This window comes from Aethalodelphis obliquidens, unplaced genomic scaffold, assembly GCF_003676395.1.
Source record: "Aethalodelphis obliquidens isolate GAN/ISIS:26980383/991018 unplaced genomic scaffold, ASM367639v1 scaffold51, whole genome shotgun sequence".
NCBI classification, from domain to species: Eukaryota; Metazoa; Chordata; class Mammalia; order Artiodactyla; family Delphinidae; genus Aethalodelphis; species Aethalodelphis obliquidens.
The window spans coordinates 15,349,515-15,364,682 of record NW_020837995.1 but is presented as its reverse complement, the minus strand read 5'-3'; the positions used below and the strand labels follow the sequence as shown (position 1 = coordinate 15,364,682).

Sequence of the window (15,168 nt, the reverse complement as noted above, 5' to 3'; positions counted from 1 at the left end):
GAAGGGGCCTGGGAACCTTGGTAGCCAGCTTGGGGCTAATTAGGCAGGGAATTCCAGGGTCAGGTTCCCTGGAACCTGGGAGGAGCCAGGGTTCTAGATGGGCATGCACTATGCCCCTGGCCCTTTGGGTGGGGAACACCTGGTGGAAAGTCCAAATGGAGCCCTCTAGAGCCCATGGGCCTCAGTTGTCAGTGTCTCAGGGTGGCCTTTATTTTCCCTCGCTGCCTAAAATCCCACATGTTCCAAATTTAACTTTCCACCTGAATAGTTGTGAGCTTTTAAATTCACAACTAAGGTTTCTCTGTAACAATCTTAAATGTCTGCAATGATACTTACAGGACTATGAGATTAGCAGCTCTTGAGTGCTCCTGTAAGAGTTCGTTCAGTCGAACTTGGCGGTAACTCTGTGGACAACATTCAGATTTTGTTGAGGGCAGTTTTCCCAGAATTGTGAATGAGAATTTATCTTCTTACCTCAAATTATGGACAAGTAGAAAAACCTCATTTAAAAAAATTACAGTTATTTCATTCAGGTTTGGAAACTTAACAGTGTTTTTAAAACTCATGGGAAACTTTAGAAACATAAAGAATAAGATCATTGTGCTATAGTGGCTTATTAAATTCTAGAAGAAAAAAAACAAGCAAGCCACATGGATAACGGTAAAAAGAAGATAAGAATGGCCAGTGCTGGGGAACAGGTTTGCAGCTGAAGAAAACTAACCTAATCTTGATACTAATTTGATATCCTAAGAACATAAGTTATACCCTAGTCTATCTTTATTTAAGCTCTTTGATTTTTACCGGCACAGGGGACTGGTTTCAATGAAAGAGTCACCAAAAGACACATTTGGAAAAATAACTACATTAACTATTTTGCAGTGATGAGAGTAATATTTATTATTACATTTCACTGGTTCAGAAAACAAGGTTTAGATAAGTGATTTGCTCAATTATATGAAAACTTTTTGTTAGAACTGGGAAGTTTATCACACACAGAGCTTATGATTCTTAGCTCAGTATTTTTCCACTAAATTTGAAAGGCTTGTAGTATCTCCTGCTCTCATTTGTTCCAACTTCAGCTCCTAATATAATTTATTTAAATTTTGTACTTTAGAGGTTCTTGTGGTCCTTTTCCTTGAATGTCTAATCCAATTCAGATGTCAATTCTTCTGCCTTATTTTTATGTCCCTGCCCTTTTCATCATCCTCACTATTGCAACTTCATTCAGCTCAGGCCATTAGGGTAACTCCCATTTTATTGGGTTCTCTAGAAGAGCCCACCATTTTACATCTGTCCTACAAGGTGTGCTGGATCCAACTTTCATATTCATTGCTTCAATTACATATTTTCTCAGATCCCTATGTTAGTTTTTATAGCTAACTTTATCAGGTTAAAATTCTTTGTTATTGTCTCAAACTGTGAGTCAATCTATATTTACTTTTCATATGTATTGACTTACATTATTTTAGACGGATGGGTCTGTCTCCTGTTCTATAAAATTAAATTGGAAAGAAGACCTCACAGTGTGTATCAATAACCTGTTTTTAACTTAAAAATTGATTTTATACTAAAAAATGAAAACAATTTTCTAAATCCTCATATTCAATAATATGATTGAAAAAGCACTTGAAATACGGAGATACCCTGGATCTTGAATAATGAAATTCTATAATAGATACATTACTTCTTGATCTTTAAATCAACCGCTGTTTTCTTTTTCAGCTAGTTAGATAGCAAAGTAAAGATTAAGGGAGACAAGTCCTTACCTTTTCCTTGACTGCTTCCAGTTCTGCATCTGTAATTTTCCACGGAGTTTCTCTCTTTAATTTCTCAGCAGTTGTTAAATCTTTGCAGCTTTCATGGAGACGATATGGTTCAATCATTTCTTCAAAGAATTTCCAGCTGAAATTGGAATTATAAAAGAGGCCTCACAGTGGGAAACCAACTCATTATTTCACAGATACTCTAGGTATGACTAGCCCTGCTGGCTACAGAATCAGAGCTGAATGTCATGCAAATCTTTTAAGAATTATCTTTGCAGGGGACTTTCTGTGAGTAAAACCATATGGCTCTAGTAGTGCCTCCCTATCCAGGGAAAGGCCTTAACGTGTGTGAGGCCTTAATAGCCTACTAGGCAAACACACAGATAGTAATTATTCTGCAAATACATGTTCTACATAATAGAGTCAAAGACACAGTTGTAACGTAGACACTTCAGCCCATAAATGAATTTGCTTCTGCTTATTTTATAGATTCTATGGGAGACATTCATGAATTAATGTAGGAGATGAACTAGCATCCCTGAGAGTTGGATAGGGTTGCCCTCTTCACCTTTAGTCCACATGGCAACTCGCACTCATGGCAGGAGGCTGCAGGCAGGTAGGAGAATAGTAACTAAGAGGAGCAAGGAAGTGAGTTCAATGGCTATAGAACAATTTGAATGTTTGCTGTAAATAATGTAGCCTTTGTCCTTCTGGTATCTGATGTTGCTGCCTGAGATTTTCAAATGGCTATTGTTCAGGTGCATGTTAGAGGAAAGAACAAAATTCAATAATATTTTAAAATCTGAGGGCATTTTAGAGCGATTAAGAAGAAATCATTGAATAGAAAAGGAGGAGCAGTATCTCAGAGCTGTGGAACATTTTAAAATTTGCTGAAAAATCTCATTCTTGTCTTTCATAAGAATCTCATAAGACTTTCTTTTTTTTAATTAATTTATTTAATTTATTTATTTTTGGTTGTGTTGGGTCTTCGTTGCTGTGCGTGGGCTTTCTCTAGTTGTGGTGAGTGGGGGCTACTCTTCATTGTGGTGCGTGGTCTTCTTACTGCGGTGGCTTCTCCTGTTGCGGAGCACGAGCTCTAGGCACGCGGGCTTCAGTAGCTGTGGCACGCAGGCTCACAGCTGTGGCACATGGGCTTAGCTGCTCCGCGGCATGTGGGATCTTCCCGGACCAGGGCTCGAACCCGTGTCCCCTGCATTGGCAGGCGGATTCTCAACCACTGCACCACCAGCAAAGCCGCAAGACTTATTTTTAAAATAGCACAAAACAAAGTTTATAATTTGTAGGAGTAGTTGTCTTTACTATGCTACTGTAAGATGATCTCAAATATAAAGTTTTCTCTGGTTTTATATAATGTGGCTTACTTATAATTTAGTAACTTTGGAATGAGTGATAATTAGAATCAATGTGATGTTAGGTTAAGAAATTAAAATATGAAGCAATGAGTTCAGTGATCTCATCAGTTGTCCTGATTTAGGATTTGTACAAAGTACAGAGATTACAAAGGAGTAGGTTGTCTCTACCAGTGTGCTTTTTTTAAGGGATTAAAGAGATACTTAATGCAGTAGATTTCTGGTGCTTTGACTTATTTAGAATGGTAGACAGTGACAGGGAAGGAATAAGACTGATATGCCCTATTATTCTTTCAGCCACACAATACTTTTATTTGCTCTTCCTCCCAACAGTGCTGTGCTTTCAGAGACCTTGGCGGTAATCAGCGCAAAGTTGCTGGCCTAGGAGAAAAGAGCCTGGATTCTTGCTCCAGCTCTTCCATTGTCCTCCTTGACCTGGATAACCTTGCCTATAATAGGGGGTAATAATGGCTGCTCAAAGCTGGCACGTGGTTGTTGTGAGTGTTAATATGATGATTTGGGTGACAGTGCTCTGAAAAGTATGAAGTGCCCTGTAAAAGCAAGGCATTCATTTTACTCAGCAGCCATAGGACTGAGGTTAGCAATTGACAGCTTCTCTGTTTAAGCTCTACATATAATTATTTTGATCAGGATAAGAGTTTTCTTTGCATCTCAGCCCAGGCGCTTATTAGAAAGAGCAGTTCAAAAATAGTTTCCTAAGAAATGGAAAGTGGAAAGGAGATTGCTGGTTGTCCCCCCAGCATGCACACTGTGTTTCTCCATTGTAGTTTGGGTGGGAATGACTCTATCCCCAGCATCAGACAGTCAATACAATTCTATTTCTTCTGCCAGACTGATTGGCCAGGGTGGGCACATAACCCAGGAAATCTTGACCAACAGGCACCTTGCATTTTACTGACCACAGCACGTGGCTCAGTGGCTTGGGTTGGTGCTACCTGAATGCAGCCAATGACCTGAGTTCAACAACTGGGGAAGAGACAAACTTTTTCTCCCACTGAACACAAATGAGCAAATATGTAGTTCTGGCTGCTATGGGCATTCATCTTGGTTTTATAAGCTAAGTCAACTTTGATTGATGAGTTCATAATATAAGGCAGAGTAGAGAGAATGAAGGAGAATTAGTCCTTAATTGTAAAATTAACCTTCTAGATCAAGCTTCACCTGTAAGCCAAAATACCCTTGGATTTTTCAGTTAAGTTTGATAATAATTTCCATTATTTAAGTCACTATGAGTTGAGTTTTCTTTTACTTGCAATTGAAGCATGCTAAGTGACACGGTAGGTTATAATGGGGCTGTATTTGTCCATTTATTTTCTCTAAACTCTTACTGCTCCTTATCTATGTTTATCTTTGATTTCTTCATCCTAAGGCTCATCCCTGATTTGGCCATTTTCCATTCTCCTAGCTTGGTGATCCAGAGGTAGCTCAGGATTTCTATTTGATTCTTATTAAATCTGATCTTTCTTATAATTATTTTTTAATTGATTCTAGAATAGGTCAAGTATTACATACTATTAAATATAAGTGAGAATTAATTTAATTTAAAAAATTAACTTATAGCTGCCCTGCCTTCCCTATCCTTGTTCCTCATAATAACAAAGTTAAAAACATTTTTTGACTGCATAAAAATTTCCCCCTAGGTTCATATAAGATTTCTTTTCACAATTTAATGTATTTGTTGTTTTTGTGATCACACTAGCATCTTTCAACTAAATTATCTAGTGAATTGCTTCTGGTGTCTCTCTGATTTCTGTTTAAAGATTGCTGTTCTATTGGCCTATTACTTTTAATTCAGTCTATACAATAAAAAATGAAATTTAGCCACAAGAGCTTTTCAGTTTTCCCAATTATTTTCTCATTAACTTTGCTTTTGTACTCCCTTTCACCCTTGCTCTACCATATTTATAGATAATACTTTTATGATAGAATGTCTCCATCAAGACTTGCTCATGTTTTACGGGTAGTTGAAAGATCTATTAAAGGTCATTGAAGGACAGTTAACATTAGCCTCCAACACGGAAATCACTGACAAACTATTTTCAACATTGTGTGAAAATAGTGACCAAGAAAGAACAGTGATCAGGAGATAGCTGTTAATGGTAGACCAGGGCTGCCTGACCAACAAGGCCTATGTGAAAGCTGAAGTTGAGACAGTGCTGTAAGCTTTGGGCCCTGGGCCTGGGGCTGCATCAGCCCAGAGGAAGAGTTCTCTTTCTCTTATTAAACCACTCAGAGGAGTTGCCTTTTAAAAATTATCACAAAGGTGCTAGGTGTGCTACCAGTGGCCATTTGTGAGATTTACTGAATGACCATTCTCTGTCCTAGAATTAACCTTCAAATATTGGAAAAGGCATTGCCAGCATTGGACATGTGGTTGTTTTATAAAGTAATACGGCATCAGTTAATAGCTGAAGACTGAAGACAGAAGGATGGCACTTCCAGCACACCTCTTCTTGGTGGCCTTTTGTCTTCACACCAGGGTACATTCACTGCAGTTATTCTAGTAAGAATGGACTTTTTTTCCTGCATCTTCCTCAAGACCTTGAAATATCACATAGAGAATCTCCACAATTGTGAAAACTAATTCATTTTTTTTTTCCTGAGAAAGGGGAATAGAACTCTTCACTGCAGGATGTGGAGGATATGTAAGAAACACCAAATCAGAATGGTGTCTAAAGTCAAATTTAGATACCAGGACAAAAGCACAAATGCCTGGGTCCTTTGTTTCTTACGACTGTGCATAGAGTTTTCTCCTTGAGAAGAGGAAACCATGGAACAAAGGTCAGGGGTAGGAAGATGAAGAGCGTCTAGCCTGTGATGGACACTCAAAGAAGGAAGAGGCATGGTTAGTAAAAGAGATACATCAACATCCTCAGTGATAGGACAGAAAGGATGGGTATGCAGCAGGTGACCATGGCAGCTGGGCAGAGACTAGCATAAAAGAGAGGGAAGGAAACAGGGACTTGGGTAGAGAAAACCATGTTGATGGGTAAAGAGGCAAAGGATATAGAAACAAATTAATCAGCAAGCACAGACAGTCCTTAGCTGCTGATAAGACAAACAACAGCAAGAAGAATTCACCTACGAGAAGCAGGTGACTGATCTGTGCCGAGCATTGAGCCAGGGCTTATAGAAAATCCAAAGTCAGTAGGGGACACTGTGACTGTGCTCTAGACAACAGTAAATGGTCCTGTACTTGCAGAGCGCTGGCAGGCTCTGGCCTGTTGCTAAGTGGCACATACTAGGGAATCACTGGACCTGCTGTGTTATGAAAGAGAATGCATTCCCACCAATTAGAGCTATAAGATGAGCCCATTTGATCACATCACTGCAAAAGCCAAGAGGCAGCGACTTAGGAATTAAAATTCTTCAAGTGAAATGTGGAAGGCTACCAGAGGTTACCACATGACAGTTCACTTCATATCAGAATGTTAATTCCATTTACCAAGGAGGATGATAAATCTGTTCTTAATTTTTTTTAACTGTTTATAACTGTAGAAATACAGGAATGAAAGGCATTAGTGGTATATATGATATAAGGAAATACTACATAGTAATAATCCAGGTTAACCCTGTCAATTATAGCTTTCTTATCACAGTTAAGATGTTTCATAAAGCTGTTTTAACTGACCGATAACATTGGAGGAATCATGAACACCCTCAAACTATATGAAGTTCGAGGTTGCCATTTGGTCAATAAGAATGCGTCGTAAATTTGGATGATTTTCAGTTAGTTATTAAGCTCATCTGGGATAACAGTGAATCAAAAGAAGGTAAGAGCAAGAAGGCTCAAGGAATATGGAATTGCAATCCATCAAGAACTGCAGGAGGAAGGAGAAATGATGGTCAACAGAAATGAGAAGAGGTCCAAGAGTCCAGCAAGGACCTAGGCCATACTGAGACCTTCGTGTCTCCCTCTACTCCAACCCTTGGAGACCCCATTCCACACCAAATCAAATGTATTAAACTGCATCTAGATGCAACAGTAAATATGATTTTGGACTGTAAACAATTGAAAATATTTTATAATTGCTAAGTCATTGCTCTAAGTACTTTAATTTATAATTGGCTATGATTTTCAGACAATCTTCTTACACCTCTGGGAACTCCTTTTAAGATCTACCTACAAATTGTTTTCAAATATCATGGACTTGACAAATTTAACAATCAATGAAGTTAAAATGATGTTGTTTCGAAGACATTTAAACAATTATTTCAATGTTTTTCATTTAAAAATTTTGGAAGCAATACATTTTCTTGCCAGGCTTCAGATAGTTTTAGAGACCGCCTTTAGGGGCTCTCATAGGCTTCCCATTCAGGATGCCCCACCAGTAATGTTCAATAATGAAAACTTACCCTGACTGCTCAGGTCAGAATTGTCTGAGCTTGTGCTTCCTGTTAATCTTGCCACCATAGAAACCAATAACATGAAGGGCAATTTTAAAATGTTAACTAAATGGTGTTTCAACAATTCTTCCTCTCAAGTTCATCTTCACCTTAAAACCTTTTCCTTCCATTAGAACGTGATAGCTCTGTGTCATGATTATTTGAAATCCCTTTTTATTATACCCTATCAGGAGTCACTGCAGTAAATCCATAACATTTTTACCTTCTGATAATTAACACAGAAGAGAAGGCGAGAGTACCACGAATAAACAATGGATCTTGTTCAATGTTTCATACCTTTCTTTGTTTGGCTTGATGTTGATGTCACCAATGACATGGATGTCTGCAAATTTTATCCTAAATTTGCTCAGGAGGGAAGCCATTCTGAAAATATAAGAGAGAAACACTTCATCATTGCATATTTAGCTGTTTTCAATCAAAGAGTTTTGATTTCATGTCTTATTTCAGCTTAGATTTTGGACAAAGGCTTTGGTTAGTGTTTGATTTTCATTACAGTACTTGATGAATACAGATAAATGTGGCCAAGTTATTCCATTGAAGGCAAGGAGAAATTTCTGTAGGTGCAGTCACTGGAAACAGCAAACCCAGCTCTGCCTTCATGTTTCAGGGAAGATATTGTGGAGCTGTCCTCTCTTCCTTATCATTTGGAAAAAAGAGAGCAAGTTCCAATACTTATTGACTATTATGGATAATTTTTATAGAGTTACTGACAAACTAATAATTATTATAAATTATTACATCATTATAGATTAAAGGTTTTTTCCCCTAGAAACTGAAAATTTTGATATAATTTCAAAGTTACAAAAAAGTTACAAGAATAGTGCAAAGAAAGCTCAGATTCACCAACTGTTTATATTTTGCCCCATTTGATCTGTCGTTCTCCTTTTCTCTTTTTCTATCTACATCTGTCTTTCTATATATTTTTTGCTTGCTGGCTTTCTACCTCCTACCTATTTTCCATTTTAAAGTAAGTTGCAGATATCAGGCCCCTTTACCTGTAAATACTTTAGTGGGTATTTCCTAAGAACAAGGACATTCTCTTTTATTAACAGAGTACAGTTTTTGACATCAGGAAATTTAACACTGATGCCCTACTACCATCTAATCCACCACCATTTTCCAATTTTATCACTTGTCCCAATAAGGTACTAGAGGCTTTAAGAAAATATAAATTATTGTAGACCTCATGTTAGTTTCCATTTTAGTATGACTCTCTTTACGAGGAATTAAATATTTATAATATCTTTCTAAGAGTGGGGAGAAAATGTGGAAAACTACTGAATAAGAGCCAGTCATTATTTTGTGATTTCTGGAAGTAGCAGTTCCAGGAAGGGCTAGGACTTAGGCATGTCATGAGGGACCAAATGCCGCCAAAGGGCATTCTCCAGATTCCCGCCCGAGACCTTTGGATACACCACACTCTCGGCATGCTTGTTGCTCTCAAAACTACAGATCAACTCTCCATGACTAAAGTAATAAGAGAGACACAGACTTAACACCGTGGGACTTATTTATTTTTTTAATTAGAAGAGCCATCAACAGTCATCCATTTAAACACTTTCACACTACAAGTGAAAAACTGGGGACCCAGATATGTGCAGTGACTGTTGCAAAGTCCTGCAGCTTGTTGGTGGCAGAGCTGTGGCTCGGACCAGATGTAGTCTCTCTGTTCTCTTCTAAGTGTGCTGTGCTAGAGTGCCTGCTGTGAATTAACAGGTTTGAATCTCCCAGAAGAAACTATTGGACACAGATGCCTTCAGGCTCTTCCTTTCTTGGATGCATTTACCAGTCAGAACAAAATAAACATTATACAAGATAATGATACTCTCATTCAAGACTTGAGATGAGGCTTCTGTGCCAAATGCTTGTTGGAAGCATTTGTGGAAGGGGATAAAAGGACTGAAGACAATGATTAGAAAAATTACACAGATAATTTACTGACCAGAGACAAGTAAGCTTGAGGCCTATCGTGGTGACTTTGTCTTTAAATTTATTGTGCCTCAAAGGTGCTTACAGTTCTTAAAATTAAAGCATTAAAACAGCAAACATCCAAACACGGGAGTGATAAATTACTTACGTAATTTTTTCTTCTTCAATGCGATTGATCTTCCCTCCGACATAGATTCTTAATTTACAGTCTTTCCATTTTTTTCTGAGAGTCAAGATATAGGGGATAAGGAGTGTTAACCCTAACAACAAAAAGAGAGTAGATTATGACAAAAGAATGAGCATATCCAACTGAAAGGAAATGAGTAGCTTCATATCTTTATTCTTTGCCACATTCATAGCTCCTACCTAATTTAAATCTTTGGAGAACACGGAAATGTTATTCTTTAACTGATATCGTTTCATATACGTTCCCATGCAGTTTGTTAAATTTATCAACATAGAAATTCTGCTCCCTAGTGTATATTCTGGAATTTTTTACCTCCATCATCAAACAACCACCAAACATCAATTGTGCCTTTTCCTTGCTTCTTTTTAAATTGGGTGCTGGCTTCCACCAGTTTCTGGTTGATCTCCCCCACGTGCATCGACTGGATTGTGTTAATGCTGCTGTCTGTAATGAAAGAGAAAGTAGTACATCCATTTGTCTTTTGAGGAAAGAAGCAAAATAACTTTCTAATAAATCTCTTCAGGAAAATAGAGGAAGGGTCATGAATTTGTAAGTTTTTCATACTTATGGGTAAATAGTGAGTCCTATTCTCCGGAAGAGGAGAGATAAAGGTCAAATTCCACAATAATTTAGATCACCTTCAACAGTTCAGAAAAACTTGATATTGATCTTATGATTGCAGTTTTCATTATAAAGCAGCAGATTTTTTTTTTCAGATCCTTAGTAATCTCCCTCAGAGCAGAACTATTATTTAGGCAGGTACCAATGCTAAATTATCTGATACAAAAGCCAAAATATCCCGATTTTTCCAAATTTCAGGTATAACTCAACTTATATTTTCAGATGTACCTAGAAGTAGAACATGTGGTTATTGGTTTTCTAGAGATAAGCAGAAGAATCAGAAGTACTCCTTCACTAGACAGTTTGTTCATTTGAGCGCAATTTTGGTGTAAACTCCATCAATGTCTGGATTATAAACGTTGCCAGGGACCATGACCATCTTGACTCTCTATGACCCTTTGGTCCTAATGTGGACCTGGCTTACTCTTTTGTGACCCTTTGGTCCTAATGTGGACCTGGCTTACTCTTTTGTTTTCTCTTCAAGGAATCTGTGAATCTAAGGTAAATCCATTTGAGCTATTTGAATCTCTGTGAATGAGATGAAAAAGCCAGGAAATATGATTAAAAACACCTTTTCTTGAGTTATAGTTAAGAGTGTACATAAAGTACTTTAAAAAATTTTTTAATGCAATTTCCACCCTAACATGGACACAGCAAAAGTGTACCAGGGAACTAGGGCAGTGTTTGCTCAGAACCGTTGCTCCTATTTCCCAGTAGGGGTTTCCTTCCTACTCCATATATGTTATTTCTCATTTCCACGTCTTTGAAAGTTGTGACTTCATTGCTCTATTTCAAAGCGAGGGTGTCAGCATAGTGCTTAGAGTAGAGCTGACAGCCTCTTCAGAGCTTCCTCTCTGATCTAAGAGGTTCTGAGGATGCTTTGTTCTGTCTTTTGTTGTTTTCGTGTTTGGGCCTGTCGGTTCTGAAGCAATTATCTCATATAGTTTGTATCTCCCTAGGACCGCTAAGGGAGAAAGTTAAATATCTTTACAAAACGGACCAAACTCTGCCCCCACTTACATGCAAATCAAAGCATCCAGAGGACCGTGTATGAGTGCCTGGAGGCGGAGTTGGTCCTAAGTCAGAAGAGTGGTCAGCTAACAAAGGCCTGGAGCAGTGAAGGGGCCTACTTCAGAGCTGTGTTTGAAAATGTAGGTGTTGGAAATAAAACATAACATAATCTTGCTTTTCTGAACAGTGAGACATGTTGACTTTCAGAGGTGTACATTTTTGCCAAAAGTATTGCGACGCAGAAACAGCATTCCAGAATAACTAAGTCCCACTTTCACTAATAAGGACCTTAATGCTTCCGTCCTCCCCATCAGCTAGAGAGCAGTATGGGTTATGACTTCTGAATTTTCCATTGCTTTTCAGATTGTACCATTGCATAGTGCAGATTCAATGGATAGTTAATTCTTCTCATGGGTACAGGAAATAATTGAAAAGGAAAGAAGATAGTAGTTAGTATCCAGATGGTCTTATTCTAATATTTACACCCTGAAAGACCTGATGTAACTCCAACTTTAGATTCAAACACATCATTTTTCTAGAAAATGTCCTTTTAAGGGGACAAAGGCACAGTAGGTTCTCCCCTAGCCCATGGAATGTTCCTGGCACCGAAGGGTACCTCTAGTGTTTGAAGAAGGGAAATGTTTGGATTTCCTATAATTCTGTGTAAATATATAAAAATGTTGTAGGGCTTCCCTGGTGACGCAGTGGTTGCGAGTCCGTCTGCCGATGCAGGGGACACGGGTTTGTGCCCCGGTCCGGGAAGATCCCACATTGCGCGGAGCGGCTGGGACCGTGAGCCATGGCCGCTGAGTCTGCGAGTCCGGAGCCTGTGCTCCGCAACGGGAGAGGCCACAGCAGTGAGAGGCCCGCGTACCGCAAAAAAAAAAAAAAAAAAAATGTTGTATTACAGGTTAAATTTAGTCCTTGGGTCACAGTAGGAAAATAAGCAAACAGAACCAAACCTTTTCCAGGGTAGGAGACAACCTCTTTGAAGGGCCTCTTTGAAAGGTTGGCTCTTATTAACCTAGACCAGCAGCTAAGTCTCAGTTTGGATCTTGCTACTTGACTTGGAGACCCTGCCAGAGACATGATCTTTCCTGGGCGTTACACCAGTGAATGACTTCAGTAACTATATAGGATTATTTGTGCATGAAAGAAAGAAATGTTAACATTCTAATTTTCTACCAGCAGAGGTCGCTGTGGACCTTATTAAACTCAAACCGGCAGCGTTTCTGGAAAGAAAGCAATTTTCAAAAAAATCAGTTAGTTGAATCACCTGTTTATTAAACTTATAACAAGGTCTCATTCTGTGGTCCTCCATTTCTGGGATGTATACTGAACATTCAGATATAAGTGTACCATTCAGCCAAAATCTGCAGGTAATTAGAGTCAATGAAGTTCCAAGTCCGGAATTCTGGTTTGTGATAGAGATGCATTTTTGAAATTAGAATTCTATCTGGATCCCTTATTTACCTATACCAGTCGACTTTCAATCTCCTGAAATGTCTGCAAGGTGTGTGTGAGGTGTGTGGGTGTAGATAAACCAGTTTGGGGGCTGGGTCACGAATTTCTATCCCCTTTACATCTTAACTAAGAATTTTCTGTTTTATGACATTCCATCTGCTAAAGCACTGTATGACTCCCAAACCCAAACTTTTAAAGCAAAGTTTTTACAGTAAGATGGTACAAAGGGGTGCATGTTGTTGATAAGTTACAATAGCTTCTACCTTTTAGCCATACTATCTTCTCTTTTTTTTTTTTTTTTTTTTTGAGGTACACGGGCCTCTCACTGTTGTGGCCTCATGGGCCCAGCCACTCCGCGGCATGTGGGATCTTCCCGGACCGGGGCACGAACCCGTGTCCCCTGCATCGGCAGGCGGACTCTCAACCACTGCGCCACCAGGGAAGCCCAGCCATGCTGTCTTCTCTTAAGGAAATATCTTTCAGTCCTTACCTACTCTCAATGTCCCCAACGTTTTAGATGCTCACTACTGACCCCCATAGACACTCAAGTCGTGGCTCGTCTTGTAATCTTTCCTGTAAATTTTAAAGGCACTTACCTTTTTTGGGAGTTGGCTTAGTAATGTTCAGCTTGCCAGCTTTTTTAAACAAGCCTCGGAGGCCTCCACTTTCTTCTTCGCATTCATTATCTTTGATAGTGGCTTCCAAAGCCAGTCTCTCCTGTTCTAACTTCTCTAATTCATCTGATGAAAGAAGACAAAATCACTTACTCTGCTCAGAGCAGCAAAGTTTCTAGGAACAATCTTATTAACGATTTTAATATTAAAAATGGTGTCTATGCAATTAAATGATTATTTATACATATATGATTTTTCTGAATGATTATTAAAATAACGTATATCACTAAATTGTATTCAGAAAGTAACAACTAGCTCAGAAAAATGACTCTATGTGTTGTTATAATACATGAAGACACTGGGTTTTTTATGTGTGAGGGCAAAGGGGGCTGTTTAATGCCATCTTTATTTACTACTGGCAACACAAAATACCAGATACACTGTAATAAGATCTTGTACACTGAAAGCTACTGATTTACTGACCTAAGCTACTGGGCTAGATATTTTACAACTGGGAGTGACAAAAATTACAGAAGTATACTGGGTGTATATCAGGCACAGAGCAATGCCTCCTGAATTGAAACATAAAACTAGAGAACAAGAATTAAGGAAAGAGAACCATATCTAATAATAAACCCTGTGGGCTCCAAATACAAATTACAGTGAAAAATATCCACCACCAACAGTTCTTTCCAAGAAGCAAAGATACTTTCTGGAGTGAGTGACCAAAGCAAAAGAAAGAAAAGCTGAGGTTTCTGTGTGCCTGTCGGAGTCCACATTGCTAAAAAGGGCCTCATGACACTGGAGTCTGGAATAAGAGTCAAGCTGTGCAAAATTTTGTCCTGTCCAGGGTTTAGACCTACTATCCAAGCTTTTATGTTGCATTTAGCTGCCTTTTATCTTTTTTGGAGTCTGATTATGACGGAAAATTCCTAGCTGCTGTGTAATCATTGCATCCCTCTCTGACCTTAACCTGCACTGAATCAGGGTAAATAAATAAGACTTTAAAGGCAATCATATGGCTGTGTTAAAGAATGATGGGCATTCTTGCTTACAGTCGTAAGGTGGCACTCTTGTCAGATTCCCTCATCTTCTTGCCTACTAAAGACAGAGCCTTAGAAAATGAGCCAGGTTCCGAGGAAGAGAGTAGAAAACCTAGATTCAGTGTTACGAAACACTGGTAGGGCTACTGTAAATGTCAACCCTCGGAGCCTGTTGCCTTGTCTATCTGGGAAGTGAAGCTATACAAACTCTAGATTTATCAATTTTGTACTAACTAAATCTGTCAGGACAGTCACATCCCTAGATGGTGCTGTTATTCAGCTACACAGAATTGTCTGGCCCCTTTCCAGGTGCTAGCAATTAATCTTTTGCCGGTGGCATGAGACTTAAGGTCAAATCACCCATGTGATTTCCCCAAAGCTTCAAAGGTTCTCAAGACCAGCAAGCAGCTATAGAAAAATCTAAGAAATCAGATAGATGGTATTAAAGCTTAGACAGGAGTTGCTTACCCCTGACTTTCAAAAGGTGAACACAAGCTGCATTGCACTGGGGGTCATAACCAATTACAGCTCTGCTCCTGGCTTTGTGTGACATTGGGCAAGTCATTTACTTTTCCTATGCCTCTGATTTCCTATCTGTGAAATGGAAAACTGTAGCCTTTTGCCTTTCCCACCCTCCTAGCTTTGTAAAAAGAATAAACAGCTCCTGAACAGTGCTTTGTTGCTCCTTAGAGAACAAAGCAATGAGTGCATTTCTATAGGCAGTGTATTGATGCAACT

At 38.8% G+C, this 15,168-nt stretch overlaps 2 protein-coding genes across 5 annotated transcripts in view; one reads left to right on the top strand and one right to left on the bottom strand.

Moving 5' to 3' along the window:
* MYEF2 (myelin expression factor 2) overlaps positions 1-15,168 on the top strand; it is a 180,902-nt gene that overhangs the window by 28,810 nt on the left and 136,924 nt on the right. The gene's annotated exons all lie outside the window — the stretch shown is intronic.
* Positions 1-15,168, bottom strand: part of SLC12A1 (solute carrier family 12 member 1) — a 91,190-nt gene that overhangs the window by 1,962 nt on the left and 74,060 nt on the right. The window contains exons 20-25 of the mRNA XM_027084237.1: positions 13,370-13,513; positions 9,990-10,121; positions 9,639-9,750; positions 7,838-7,924; positions 1,767-1,902; positions 337-404 (exon numbers count right to left, since the gene is read on the bottom strand). Coding sequence (XP_026940038.1) covers positions 337-404; positions 1,767-1,902; positions 7,838-7,924; positions 9,639-9,750; positions 9,990-10,121; positions 13,370-13,513 — 679 coding nt within the window. The remainder of the gene's footprint in view (positions 1-336; positions 405-1,766; positions 1,903-7,837; positions 7,925-9,638; positions 9,751-9,989; positions 10,122-13,369; positions 13,514-15,168) is intronic.